Source organism: Dipteris shenzhenensis, chromosome 11, assembly GCF_047967505.1.
Source record: "Dipteris shenzhenensis isolate YYH24624 ecotype China chromosome 11, Dip_SZ_1.0, whole genome shotgun sequence".
NCBI lineage: Eukaryota > Viridiplantae > Streptophyta > Polypodiopsida > Gleicheniales > Dipteridaceae > Dipteris > Dipteris shenzhenensis.
In genome coordinates, this window is record NC_141606.1 from 44,900,881 (window position 1) to 44,916,526 (window position 15,646).

Consider the following 15,646-nt stretch of genomic DNA (forward strand, 5'->3'; position numbering starts at 1 on the left):
AAATATAATTTGCTTGTGAATCCACTTGATTCTCCATATTACATGTCAAATTTCCTAGATAGCATTGGCTGCCTATATAGGAAAAAGAATTTCCTAGATGAAGAGGAGAGAATCCTCTTCTTATCTAAGAAATATGCTCAAATTTCCACTTCAACACCAAATTCCTATATAGGGATTGGTGAGACGTTCCTTGATGCATGCATGTACCATCATGTGTAATTAAAAAAAAAGTAGACTCGTTTGAATATGTATTTAAAAGGAGTAGCTGGGGACCGAAGGCTCTCTAGACTTCCATCATCATCGTCCTACGAAAACTCTGTCTGATTATCTACCCGGAAAAATTCGATCAGGAAATAATCACAAACTGCAATATTCTGTATCCGTCGACGATGTTATTCATTTTTCTGTATCTGGTGCTGATCTCTGTGCTTCGACATGCTTTTCTGTATCATCCATCGACGATCTAATCGATCCTTGTAGCGAATCACGTGATCTCTCTGCGTCGAGAAGCTTATCATGTGCTACACTGATATTCTTCCCCGTAGTATTATCGTGGCTCTTGGACACAAACCGGGAGGACATACCGAGAAACGTTATCAAATTCAGACATTGTATCACAGCTAAGAGGTAGAAGAAATAGTCCAAGTGCCCTCGATTCAAGTTGTCTGCTAGCCAGTCCGGCTGACCCGTAGATCTGTGCACCAGCTGCAAAATGATGCTGCCCGCGTAATGCCCAACCGCTGAACTGGACCAGAAAATAGCCCCCGCCATGCTTTGCATCCCTTGAGGAAGTTGGTCGTATAGGAGCTCCAATTGCCCAACGGAGTGGAAAGTATCTGCGAGCCCGAACAGGTAGTGCTGAGGCACCAGCCAAAACACAGACATCGCTTTGCCCATCTTATAACCGGCCTGATTCGCAATCTGGCGACGCTTTGTCTCAACTAAGCCAGACACAGTCAGCGCTAGAACTGATATGCTATATCCAATGCCTATTCGTTGCAGCACTGTTATCCCGCGTGTATTACCAGAATGCCTGCGTGCATAGGGAACGATCACCTTATCATAGATCGGGACCGACAGCATCGACGACAGTATATTGAAGATGTGCATAGACGCCGGTGGTATTTGAAACGAAGCTGCTCCAATCCGCCTGTCCATTATCTTTGCTTGAGGTATGTTAAAGGAGCCTTGTTGGGAGAGAACCGTTGTTGATAGCATGCTGACGATCCAGAGGGGGGTCAGTCTCAGAACAGCTTTGAGCTCCTCTATTTGATGCACTGTGCTCAACCTCCAGGGATTTTTCACGCTCCCGTCGTCGAGGAAATCATCCTCAGTTTCAATCGCAGCATGATCCAGCCACCTATATATATGAAGCACAGTCGTGCCGATCAAATGCTCAGAAGTGCAGCTTAATTCGAACAAACTTTTTCCGAGGATTGGTGGAAAGCCGAGAGGCCAACAGCTCGGACGTAATTCAATCGCGCACATGAAAAATCTACTTCAAACGAAGCTGGCAAGCCACTCACTTGATCAGGCTGCCGACTGCTGTATGGGGAAGCCTCTTATGCTTGGACAGCTCATCCGGAGAGTTCCCATGAAGCTGACCCGCATTGGATGGAAGCGGGTGGTTCCGCTTGTAAAAGGCGGAAGCGATTACCTTAGCAAAGTTTGTGAAGGGACTACCTGTAGGTGGCACAAGCTTGAACCGACGCCCGCCCAGGATCAAGGCAAGAAGGGCCAGTGTGATAAAGATGCTGGGCACAGCAAACCCCCACACCCAGCCTTTGCTGTTCTGGATGTATACGAGCACAGTGGCGCCCAGCAGGGATGACGAATAGAGGAAGAAAAAATACCAATTGAAGAAACTCTGTATGCTCTTTGTATCGTGCGTTTCGAATTGGTCAGCTCCGAAAGCGTAAGAGCAAGGTCGAAGCCCTCCAGCCGCTATGATCGTGAAGAGCAGGGCCATGAAGAGGAATGCCAATTGTCCGGTGGATGCATGCTCCATCTCATGAGAGGGCCTGAGGGAGTTGACAGCTGCAGTTGTGGAGAGCAGAAGGCAACCCTACACATGCATGTTTTTGTTGATGAGACTGAGCTATATACAGGCGTAGCAAATTAGCAAGATTGCTAGTAGATTTTGATGAAATCCAGCCAAAAACTGTACTCACAATCATATTTGAAAGGGAAGCTAGAATGATCGTCCGAAATCGACCGAGGTATGCGTCGGATAGAAACGCTCCTATCAAGGGGGAGAGAGATGAGGTACCCGAAACAATGCTGATCAGCGTTGCGGCTGCCACTTGATGCATGTGATATTTATCCTGAAGATACGAGATGAAATTGAGGGCTTGCCCTGCAGATGCAAGCCTCTCGCAGAGCTCGTTACCTACAAAGATCAATGACAGAGCCCTCGTAAAGACTAGAATACTTTGATCGAACACTTAGCAAAAAATGCTGTCCTTCTCTGATCGAGCTCTCATTTTGCAATATTTGTTAGACGGAAATTTGTGAAGTATGATATGTAAGTGCTTACCCATAATAAAAGGCATGCTCTTCCATCCTCCAAGGCGTTGGGCAGATTCAATACTGGACTTCGGAGGCTTCGAAGGTGACTGCGCGTTGATTTCTTTGTTGCCATCGATTGTCTCCTCCGAATTCTTGAGAGACGTTGTTGCTGGCAAGCCTGATAACTGGAGGCAGCTGCTGCTCACCTGAGCCCATCGGTTGCGCTCATCCTCATTGCAAAGTTGTGCGTCCCTCTCCATAGTATTACCGTGGATGTTGTATCTCTCCTTCCCTCTCCAGCCTGCTCGATCTTCCCAGCTAGAGTTTCCGTCAATCAGACATTTCAACGCACACTCTCTCGCGACGTCCCGTCTGATCTCCGTCTTTTCGCCAAATGTTGCAACTTTCGCGGACGCGCACTCCTCTTCGTCTCTCTATGATGAGTGAACTAGTTGGATAATCAGAATGCTGTCTAAGCTAGAATGTCTGCGGCTCGGCGCGCTTTAATCTCCGAAGGATTGATCGTCGGACCTGCTTCTCGGATTATCCACGACTCCCTTTTAAAAGAGAGTACCGGCGATACGCGTACGGTTTCTCTCCTTGATTCTACAGCCTGCTCCGCTACGGCTAATCAATCATCTCTCGTGATCACCGGATCGATCGACATTCCAATGCGGAAACTCTCGTGATCATCGGATCGATGTGACGTACGCTCTTTCGGGCCAGATCCTGCAACTTTTGCGATTTGTGGGATTTTCCGCGTGTTTATTTTTAAGGTAGCATTGTGGAATGAAAAGGAATTCTAGCTTATGGTTGTGCCACGTGTCTACTTTATAAACCTTGGGTTTACATTAATCAATCAAGGGTTGTAGAATTTGGTAACTCCTTCCTTGGTTCCCATTTGTTCTTCCCTCAAACCTCTCGTTCCCTCTTCCCAAGGAGAGAGAGAGATATATATATATACGGGCCTATAAAATTGTCACCTTCTTCTCTTACAAGCTATCTCTAGTCATCGCCATAGCCAGCAACCTCTAAGCAATCACCATATCACCTTGCATCTACAGCTTTTCGCCATTGCTTCTTGTTCCTCCCAGATTTTCCTCTTTCTCTGTTTCTTGCCAGCATCTTTGTTCCGGTATGCTCCATCAATTGCAACGGTTTCTTGTCCTTGATCACCGATCTCTTTGATAGGATTGGAGATCTTGCTCGAAGGGGGTTTCGGCTTGTGTTGCTGGTTTGAAGCTGAAGCAATTGGAATTGGCTAAATGACCGGGCGACGGGCGCAGAACGTCGTCCCTTGCGGGGCGGCCCTCCCTAGGCGGTGAATAACCGTCTCAAAACTAGTACGAACAAGGGGAATCCAACTGTTTAATTAAAACAAAGCATTGCGATGGTCCCTACGGATGTTGACGCAATGTGATTTCTGCCCAGTGCTTTGAATGTCAAAGTGAAGAAATTCAACCAAGCGCGGGTAAATGGCGGGAGTAACTATGACTCTCTTAAGGTAGCCAAATGCCTCGTCATCTAATTAGTGACACGCATGAATGGATTAACGAGATTCCCACTGTCCCTATCTACTATCTAGCGAAACCACAGCCAAGGGAACAAGCTTGGAAGAATCAGCGGGGAAAGAAGACCCTGTTGAGCTTGACTCTAGTCCGACTTTGTGAAATGACTTCTACCCTGACAATCTGATACTGGCAAGCATCTTCGAAATAGCAAATCCTCCACCCAAATTCACGACGAGCTCCAGCTCTTCATTGTGGCTGCAAGATCTTGTCTCACTTTATCATGACGTTGGTGTCAAGCCTTTGTCACAATGTGCAAGCATAGCAGGTAGTTTAACAGCAGCGCGGCAACAAATACATAAGGAAGGCCACATTGGCAAGGGTATGTACAAGGCCATCTCAGGCTATCTGGCCAATCCTGCTTACAAGCTCTCGACGGGAGTGAGGCACAAGTTGATGCTACCACTGAACAGTCTCGATGAGTATGAGGTGGATGAGTCCATGCAAGCGACTTTCATGATGTCACCACCATATTCCTCCAATGTGAGGAGCGACAGCATTATGCAAGAGGTAGTTCAAGTAGAGCAAAGCATGATGACGGTGCATTGGGAGAAGACACAGAGAAAGATACTATGGCTGAGGAAGGAGAAGGTGCAATCTCTGGCCTTTCGAAAGCAAAGGAGCATCATCCGTCTGTGATTTAGAGAAGCTTTCACCACCACCCTCTTGCACGCTTGGAATGCCATTTAATTCGGATGTCAAAGACAATGCCAAGCTTGACGTTGAGGCATCCACCCGGGTTGCTTCAACGGCAATTACATCCCTTGATTTAGTCCGGCATTCACTTCACCAAATTGTTTCACAAATCTCCACCATCTTTCTCACCTTATTTTGGATCTCAAGATTTATGTGGATGTGCATATTGGTGACAGACTTTCCCATCAAGCAGCTCTTGAGCAACTCTATATCCACATCAACCTCTCAAGGGTGTGAAGTTGAACGAGCAGTAGATCTTCCGACGCTCTTTCCCAATCCATCAGGCTCTCACGTTTGACCTCCTTGCCTTTGTGTGCTTCTTGAAGCCATTTGTCTAGAAGCTGCAAACCCTCGAGTTTCAGAAAGCAATTGAGGCAATCAAACTATTCGTGGCAGCAATGATATTCACAAACTTTGTTCTTCCCAACACAACATCCATTTATTTTCTCACGTTGTCGTTCCGATCATACTACTTTAGACACAATAGCCTGTCGACACTTGTTGAATTTCTCACAGTCATGCAAACATCGTAGATGAACCCATTGCATTGAATTTCATGATCTTATACTTGCAGATACAAAATCGGATGGATCATCAGATGTTATCTCAATAGATATCAAAGGACAAAATGTGACAACTGAGATAATCAAGAAAGGTTGTCATCACTGAGCTCATGTGACATTTCTACCATCTCTTATGACATATGCAAAACTGAAAAAGGCAATTTGGAAAAGTTTTCATTGGGTTCCAAGACAAAGTTCTATATCCCAAACTCAAATTGCTACATGCTATATGCAAAATAGTATGTGCAAAATACAAAATCATACATTCCTAAATGCAAAGTACCATGTGCAAAATGCAAAGTGCTATGTTCTATATCCCAAACTCAAATTGTTCATGCTATATGCAAAATGCAAAATGATATGAACCCAAGGAAGGGCACATTCCTTGGTCTTATAATTTTTGGAGAGGAAATGTGCCGACTCTCCCCCCACACAAATGTGTGGTTAAGTTTATTTGTTTATGTGTTGGATACAAAGTGCTATGTGCTAAATGCAAAAATGCTAGTTGCTCAATGCTATGTGCTATATGCAAAATACTATGTACAAAATACAAAATCATACATTTTTAAAAACAAAGTACCATGTACAAAATGCAAAGTGCTATGTTCTATATCCCAAACTCAAATTGCTACATACTATATGCAAAATACTATGTGCAAAATGCAAAATGATATGAACCCAAGGAAGGGCAGGTTCCTTGGTCTTATAATTTTTGGAGAGGAAATGTGCCAACTCTCCCCCCACATGAATGTGTGGTTAAGTTTATTTGTTTATGTGTTGGATACAAAGTGCGATATGCTAAATGCAAAAATGCTAGTTGCTCAATGCTAAGTGCTAATTCCAAATGCAAAATGCTATGTACAAAATTTAGAGTGCTATATCTCATATTCAAATTGCTACCAAATATATTCAAAGTGATAAATGAAATGTGCTATATCCCAAATTCAAATAGCTAACAAATATATTCCAAAAAATATATGCTAAACACAAACTCCTATGTGCAAAAAGAAAGAGCTATTTACCATGTTCTATATTCAAAATGCTATATGCTACATTCTAATTCCTATATGCTATATTCAAATTGGTATCAACATAAACTAAAGATGTTATAAATTTTGAGTGAAAAATATAAAGTGTTAACATTCTTGATATTTTGTTTGCAAATTATTCAAATTGGTGAATTTCAAGTCATTTTTAACACTCTGATCTACAACGGGAAAATAAAGTAGGTGCTTCTACTTTAACATATAATTTACTTTACAAATATGAAAGGTTCACTTATTAAAAGAAGAGAACATGCTTCCTACATTAGCATAGAAAACAAGAGAAGACGATTACAACCGAGTTTCTCTTCATGGCTATTCATCGAAAAAATGGAACCAAATTACTTCTCAATATATATCGAAGATGCAATATTGTGTATTTTGTGGTAGAATAGAATTTAACACAGGTTCTTTTACAAAGTTAAAATAAGGAATATCACTTGAACACCCTCAGAGGAATCGATAGTTTGTACAAGCATTTTCATAGGAGACCATTGAAAAATAGTGAAAGGCTTCTCACATGAAGCATCGCCATCAAATGCAGCGAATGAGGGGCTTGTATGGGAAGGTAGGACACTAGCTTGAAATTGATCTAAAAAACCTTGTATCAAGCGAGGATGCAATTTTGACAGTTTTTTATCAATGCTATGTTCTGCAATCACAGTTTTGCATCCTCCCACAGTAAAGAGTGGACAAATGTGAAAGGTTTTCATCATACACAACAAGACAAAGCACCCATAGGCGCGCGCATAGACGCGTTTCATGAACTAAATAAAAAACTTACGGGCGCGTCTATTTGCGCGTCTGGAGACCCGCATCTAATTGCACGTCTATATATCAGACACACGCGTGTATAGACGCGCAGTTAAACACATAAATAGATGTGCTTATAAACACGTTTATAGACGCACATATAGACGCAACTTGAACAGACAGACGCGAATATAAACGCATTTTTAAACGCCCTGATAGACGCGCCTTTAAATAAAAAATAAAAATTTACAAAATACTGTGTATGTTGTGTATGCTATATAGTTACAAGAATCCCATATCCACATTGTGTAATTCAATTCTTACAGCCAACCGCATTTTAATTACAATTCCAAATAAAATATTACAACTCCAAAATGCAATAAAATTGAAAGCTCAAAAAGTGCTTGTATATACATATAGCACGAAGCTAAGCCACGTCATGTGGCTTTAAGTACAAAAAATAAGGAAGCTAAGCCACGTCATGTGGCTTCAAGTACAAAAAATAAGAGGAGTCTATATACAAGAGGCACGAAGCCAAGCCAGTGGCTTTAAGTACAAAAAAGAGTAGCTAGCACTACTTCTATGACTAATCCTCGCTGCCTTCCACGCTCCCTTCTGCGCTCCCTTCTGCGCCTCCTTCCTCGTCTTCCTCGTCGTCTTGTGCATGGGCCTGTAAACAAGGACAACATATATCAATGTATGAAAAATCAAATCTTTACTTATAATTTTGGCATTATTTAATTACTTTCAAATACCTGGGGGGCCGCTCCGGTAGCTCGTGTATACTGCTCCTCAATAATCAATCCGTCATCATAGAAGTGCCTCCATGTATCTCCTCTGCGATGGTGGCGGTGGTAGGCTATCTCCACTGGAGTAGGGTATCTGCCCATGATCTCAAGCTGCATGACCGCGGCACACTTTGTGGAGGGATGAGTACAAAGAAACAACCAACCTCCTAATAAACTACATAAGCAATATAATTTGAGATCGATACTTACAAATTGGGCCTCCCATGATTCAACGCCCCCTGCTCCAAAATGCGCGCTTCCATATTCCTCCATCTGGATCCTCCGTGCCTCCACGTGCTGCAGACTGGGGTCCTCCCTCGCTGACTTCATTGCCTTCTTCCACTCATGCTTGTGAGCGGTGTGGGGCGGGCCCCTTGGTGGTAGACCAGCCTAGCAAGCTCCGCTAGTGCTTGCCTCTTAAGCGAAGATCTTTTATTGCTAAGTATCGTAACAATCTTTGACTTCCCCCATTTATCTGTGAACTGGCGATTGGGGGGGTTAGGATACCTAGAGCGAATAGTAGCGAGGGTCTCATCAGCTAACCTCTTTGGGTGGTCTTTGTAGTGGATAAAGCAATCTCTATAATTGTTAGCAATTACAGAGCGCATGAAGGCCATGATGTCCTTCCCCCGCGCATCCATCAAGATGCCTCCTGTCTAAGTGATGTCATAATAAATCGTACCATCACTCAGAGGCACGTCTAAATCATCTGAATCATCATCCTCCTCATCGCCACATGGCCCCAAGTACTGTACCATGCATCCCCCACCGCTCTCCCTGCTACTACGCTTGCTACCCTGTCGTGTCGAGCTCGTACGCTGGCCACTCGTAGCTGGGGACTGTACGGGACTACGCTGACCACTCGTAGCTGGAGAACCGAGTGTCGATGGCACAGGAGTACATCGACGGCTTGCCGAGACAGAAGGACCTCCTGACAGCATGAGGGAAGGGGCATAAGACGGGATGGCAGAAGGAACATAAGACGGCATGGGGGAAGGGGCATAAGATGGTACGGGGGAAGGGGCATAAGACGGCTGTGCTGACTCCGCTGGGGTGATCTCAGGCGGTGTGGGGTGGGTTGGAGTCTGTAGTGCTGACTCCTAGGGAGTGTTTAGAGTACCCGTCATATACCCGTATAACTCCGCAGGACTAGGAGGGTGCCCTAAAAGGTTATATAAGTCCTTCCAAATAGATTCCCGGGGATCAGGTGAGCTAGAAGCGCTTCCTGGCCACATGTTGAACTGGAAAAAAGAAAAACAATCTATTACTGATGAGCTAAGAAGAAAGGGGAAGAAAAGAGAGGTTTACTGTCAGAGCACGTCTATAGATGCGCCTGATTTGCGCGTCTATAGACGCATCTAACAGAGCGTCTAACTACTCGTCTAACAAAGCGTCTAATAGAGCGTCTAACAGAACATCTAACAGAGCATCTGATAGAGCGTTTAACAGAGTGTCTAACAGAGCGTCTATAGACGCGTCTGTGTGTGTCTGCAACAAGCCAGATGCGCCTATAGACGCGCTTTTAGACGTGCCCTGAGATGCGCTTTTAGACGTGCCCTGAGACGCGCTTTTAGACGTGCCCTGAGACGCGCCTATAGACGTGCTCCGACAGACGAGATTTCTAAAAAGTAGAAAAGGACATTGCACCCGACACAAAAACATGACACTGATACCCAGATCATGCGCTTCTTGGATACGAGAAAGTACAAAACTGGAGAGAGCAAACTTTCAAACAAGATCAACTGCAAAAAGGCTTACTTGGATAAAGGTATGGAAGGTTCTTCTTTCTTTTTCAAAGTTGCTTCTTCTCCTTGTTCGTCCTCCTCTCCTTTAAGCTTAGAAGTAAGTGTGGGTGCCTTTCTCTTGAGTGTAAGCTTGGAAGTAAGTATGGGAGGCTCCCTGTTAAGCTTCGAAACTATGGATCTGCTAATAAAGAAGGAAGCAAGCCACGCGAAGTTTAAGTAATGTGAAGAAAAGCAAAGCGAGCGGCGCGCCGAAAAGCAGGTTTAAAAGCCGCGTCTATAGTCGCGTCTAATAGCGCGTCTATAGGTGCGTCTAAATACATAGAGTAGACGCACGTTTAGACGCGCCGTTAGATGCGATGTTAGACGCGACTATAGACGCAGCGATAGATGCAACACAGAGTTTAAATTAAACATTTGAAGAAGAGCAAATTTGGTGGGTTGTTTGTTGTAGGATGTCTCAATCTTCAACAAGTAGCTCCAGTGAGGATGAATCCCTCCGTATCCACCATCGCGAAATGTGGTTGGAGCAAAAAATCAAATGTCTGTGTGATCGATGTCGAGGAAACATGTATCGTGCACGCAGGATTACACTCAATCATATCTCAAAGTATGGAGAATGGGATGTGACTGTAAACAGGGTAAGGGTTTGTAAGTTAAGGTTGATTGAGATACCTATGGGTGTTCATATGTTTGAGTTATGATCCCGTTTTAATTTGATACAGGATGCAGTGCCACACCCGCATATGTTACCCTATGCCCGTCGTGAGGAGGTGAAGCGTCGACGATATGAGGTGGGATCTTCAGGAGGGACTGTTACGGATGCATGGAGTGATGGTGATAGTAGCCCTCCACCATTACCTCATGAAGCCGTGGAGGAGGAGGTGTTTGATGATATGGTGCGGGATTTATATGTCCATCAAGGGAGGGATAATGGCATGGAGCAGGATGATCTTTTTACCGCAGCATCGACTCCACTGTTTGAGGGGTGCACATTCTCTGTTCTACGTGTCTCCCTTGAGTTAGTAAACATGCAAACCATCTATGGATGGAGCAATGCAAGTTTGAATGCATTACTCAAGTAAGCTTTAAAGTCGATTTTGCAAACATGGTGAATTATGCTAGTGGGTCAATTACTCAAATGCTTTTCCTCATTCATGGTCTTCACGTGTAGGCTATTGTGTAAAATGCTTCCAAGGGAGAATAAACTACCGACCTCAAGAGATATGGCAAGGCAACATGTGACCTTTCTTGGAGGATTAGATTACAAGCGCATCCATGCATGTGTCAACGATTGCGTTTTATTTCGTGGACTACATAAGGATGCAAGAGAGTGTCCTACTTGTGGAGAGGCAAGATATAGATCAAATCTCAAAACCTTGGACGTGCCTCGTAAGGTATTGCGACATTTTCCCATAATCCCTCGCATCCAACATATGTTCAAGTGCAAATCTATTACAGAGCTCATGTCATGGCATTCCTCCCATCGATCAACCGATGGCAAGTGGAGAACTCCCGCGGACTCTCCTGCATGGAAGCATATTCAAGACACATGGCCAAGCTTCAAGGAAGAACCTAGGAGCTTGAGACTTGGATTGGGTATAAACGGTGTGAACCCATTTGGTCTCAAAAGCATGTCTTACAGTGTATGGCCAGTGGTATTGGTGAATTACAATCTTCCACCCTCTATGGCTATTAAGAAAGGACATGTCATGCTGTCCCTTCTAATTCTAGGGAAACATAAAGTCAAAAACCTTGATGTTTATTTGGAGCCTTTGATTGATGAGCTAGAGATACTTTGGAGAGGTATCGAGGTGCATGATGTGAGCAGGCCTCCCTCGTCACGAGACTTCAACTGCAAAGCAGTCTTGATGTGGATGATGCATGACTTCCCAAGCTATGGCGAGTGTTCAGGTAAGAATTGCATTTTTTAATTATGAATAGGCAAAGGATGTGGCACCCTAAACCCACCTTCCACTCTTAATTGCATCTACTATTGTTCAGGTCTCACTACATCGGGTTACCATGCATGTCCTGTTTGTGGTCCTTCGCTAGTTGCCTCACGGGCAGACGCATTGAATAAGGTCATCTATGAGAATCACCATCGATTTCTCCCACCTGATCATCCTAGATATGTTGCCCCTTGGAATGAAGTCCTCCTACAATCACTCACCGCGGGAGATTGGATGAGAATTTGGGACGGTTCCACGACTCCTCCACCACTTGGCATGAGCCGGTAAGGGTTTGTAACTATTGGCTGGAAGTAAAGATTGGCTATATTGGTTGAAAGTAAATATTGCACACTAACACTTTATTTTGTTTAGATACTCCATCTTTTATCGTTTACCATATTGGTCCCACCTCAAGATCAATCACCTGCTTGATCCCATGCATATCTTCAAGAATGTGGCATCTACCATTTGGGAGCATTTAAATGGGACACGAGATTCGGCAGGCATAAGGGAGGATCTATGTACCACAGGGAGGATGCATGAAGCTTGGCCTCAAGAGAGACCAAATGGGCGTGTTTTTTTACCTCGTGCACCGTGGATGTTATCAAAGCTAGAGATGGCGACGGTGAAGCGCGCTATTACTACAATTCGTACTCCCACTGGATGCATGAGGTGTTTGAAGGGAGCCTTTACAAAGAGCAAGAAAAGAGGTGTAGAGCAATTATATGGCTTGAAATCTCATGATTGGCACAAGATGCTCCAAGTAAGTATTTTATATGCATAATATATTTTTCCTTTCAAATTTGTGAGTGAATAGCTATAAGCAACTAATCAACCACCTCCTCACGGGTTCAGTTCATACTACCTACTAGCATTTCACGTAGTGCATCGAAGGACGTGAAAGATTGTATTTACAAGATGGGCGAGCTTGTGAGGTATGTGAGCTCAAAGGAAATAGATCCCACCACGTTTGAGAATGCTTGAGTTATGTCAGTGGAGGCGGTTTGTTTAGTGGAGGAGACATTTCCACGTTCTATTCTCACAAGCCAACTACATCTCATAGTGCATTTGGTGGATGAGATTGCTATATGCGGTACTATACATGCACGATGGTTGTTCTTCCTTGAGCACTTCATGAAGACCTTGAAGGGCTTCGTGAGACAAAATGCAAGACCCAAAGGTAGCATGGCCGAGGGTTGGTTGGTACAAGAGTCACTTGTATATATTTTTGAGTTTCTTGTTGATGTGGATAGCTCTCTCCCACGACTATGGAGAGATGATGAAGACCTAAGGATGACCTCTATTGTGCCTCAAGGAAAAGGACACAACAAAGTAATAGACACGGAGTTGCATAATAGTATCAACTTCTTTTGCATGCTTAATAGTGATGTGATGAAAAGATGGGTGACAAGATACGAGGATGCAAAGGCAAGAAGACAAGAAGAAAGCTGGGCCCTCTTTCGTACACACCACGAATCTCGTGTGCCATACCCTCAGCATCTAAGAGCACTTCCAAAGGATATTCATGTGGATTGGCTACTTGATGAAATGGAGAAAGCAGAGAAAGAGAGGGGATGCATATCACAATGGAAGAATGGGAGTATGCTAGGGGATGCATGAGCAAGGTTGGTATATAGAATGTTATGCATAAGTTAGGAGCTTTTTATAATTTAGATTGCTTATTTAATTGATTTTTTCTTGGTGTAGTGCACTATGTTCAATGCTATATGGTGTGAGGGCAAGCATTTTCGAACACAACGGATTGATGATAAGAGAAACACACAAGATTGCGGTGTCATTGCTAGCTTTGAGGGAGCCAATGGAGCCATGGATGATTATTGTGGCATAATATGCTTAACTTTCGACGCTTCTTTGTGTATGTTTTGGATGTAAAGTGGTTTAAGGACGTGGTGGAAAGAGGCCCTAATGCAACAATCAAACGCCATGCAAGTGGCTTTGTAACTATTGACTCCACAAAGTTTTGGCAAAGTAGGAAGGACACACTAGTACTACCGCAACAATGTGAACAGGTACTGTGCACACATATAAAAATACTCACTTATATTTGATGCAAGAAAAGTAACATGATTGTATTTGTGTTTGAATTACGTTGTCTATCAACCAATGGTGGATAATAATAGATGGTGGCATGTCATACCTATTATGCCACGTTCCAAAGTGATGTATAGTACATTTACTAATATGGAGCGTATGGAGCATGATCATGGCCATGGACGTGATGATGACCGTGATACAAGAGAGGAGGATGATCATGAGATAGGAGATATAGATATTGAGGCCATTACCCATGAGGACGAGCCTACCATTCGAGATGCTGATTTTGATGAGCACATGAGTGGCACAAGTAGTAGTGGGTTGAATGTATTTGTAGATCTAAACACTTGTTTGGATTTTGAAGTAGATAGTTTGGCAAGGGTTGATCTCATTGAGGATGAGATCGAACCGTAGCCCCATAATTGATATTGGCAAAACCATTTTACATATTGTCTCATTCTCCTCATCTCACTTAATTCTTGTATATGTGGGCTTGCAAAAAATTATGTGCTTTGGTAATCATGGGCAATGTTTGGAAAGCAATGATGTACACCAAAATCTCACTTTCTATATTCTCTGGTTTGCGTCTATTTACGCGTCTAAATGCACGTGTGATTCTCAATGTAAACGCGCAAATAAACGCGCAAATACACGTGCAAATAGACGCACTAATAAACAGGACATTAGACGGGCCCGTATTTTCTCAGGTCAGACGTGCATGTAGACGTGGTAATTTGACGTGCAAATAGACGAGCTTTTAGACGCGCATTTAGATGTGCCCGTAATTTCTCTACTAAAGCAACGCCTATAGACGTACCCGCTATTTTGCGCATCTACCAAGCGCATCTATAGTTGCTTTGTGTTGTTGTGATAAACCATCTTTATCTAAGAACCATTACAAGCATCAACTTGCTAAAAATAGTGAAGCAATTCATTGTATTGCAAGATAGGAGATGAATCGATGTGCTTATTGAATGCAAGATCGACGGAGGCAGCTGTTTTGGGAGAAACGAGTGAATTTTTTAGTTTGCCAATGTTATTTCTGATATTCTTGAAAGACACTCTGCTGACTCACCATTCGATCTTATGAAAATTGCACATGAGGACACCTACTTGTCATTACTAGAACAAATCAACGTGCTACCTACAACTCAGCCATTCGAAAAAAATACATCGCATGAAGTTGGCACAATTGTACTTCGTGATTCAACAAGAATTATTGAGCATCAGCTCATAACATCTATGGAAGATCTGTCATAATGTGATGAATTAACACTTGAGTATGCATTATTCCCATTCCTCTATCCTTTCGAATATGGTGCTCATGATGGCAAGATGTTCTTCAACGTATATTTAAAAATGAGAATATCAACATTATTCTCCGTGTTTACTCTTTATAAACCACACTTATTATCGATGTACCAAATACTTCAATCTATTATAATAGAAAACTCTATTCAAACTACAGTATTACAAAGAGATATTGACCAACAAAGACGACAAGATCCAAGAATATCTAAACAAGAGATAATTAAACATATTCTTAAGTTTTAGATACCAAGTTGATCTATTCCTGGATCTCCTTCATGGCATCATAGAAACTTAAGAGATCTAATGGCAATGGTTGACACATGGGGCCTTCCCAATATATTCCTTACACTTACTGTAGATGAGGTATCAACCATGAGATGGTGTGAAATCGATCAAATAGAAACCATTGCTAAACAATTCAATAAAAACTTCACATGGAGAGATTGTCCAGTTGAATGCCCAGTGCTCTTCCATTTTAGATGGCAACAATCCTTAGCAAGATATATTTTGTATGATAAAGGACTACTAGTGTAGTCAACCATCACATCATAAGATATGATTTACAAAATCGAGGATCTATACATGCACACATAATGCTATGGGTAGATGAACAAGACATAGAGATCGTATCAAACCAGATAGATGCATATATCTCGTACATAAATGA

At 43.0% G+C, this 15,646-nt stretch overlaps 1 protein-coding gene across 1 annotated transcript; it reads right to left on the bottom strand.

Annotated features, from left to right (window-relative positions):
- Positions 1–396: 396 nt before the first annotated feature.
- Positions 397–2,768, bottom strand: LOC147897069 (protein NRT1/ PTR FAMILY 3.1-like). Its single transcript, XM_087381207.1, has 4 exons — positions 2,537–2,768; positions 2,172–2,389; positions 1,527–2,065; positions 397–1,360 (listed from the first exon to the last, which is right to left on the bottom strand). Exons 1-4 carry the CDS (start codon positions 2,766–2,768, stop codon positions 397–399), a joined length of 1,953 nt encoding a protein of 650 aa, XP_087237333.1.
- Between the last annotated feature and the right edge of the window lie 12,878 nt (positions 2,769–15,646).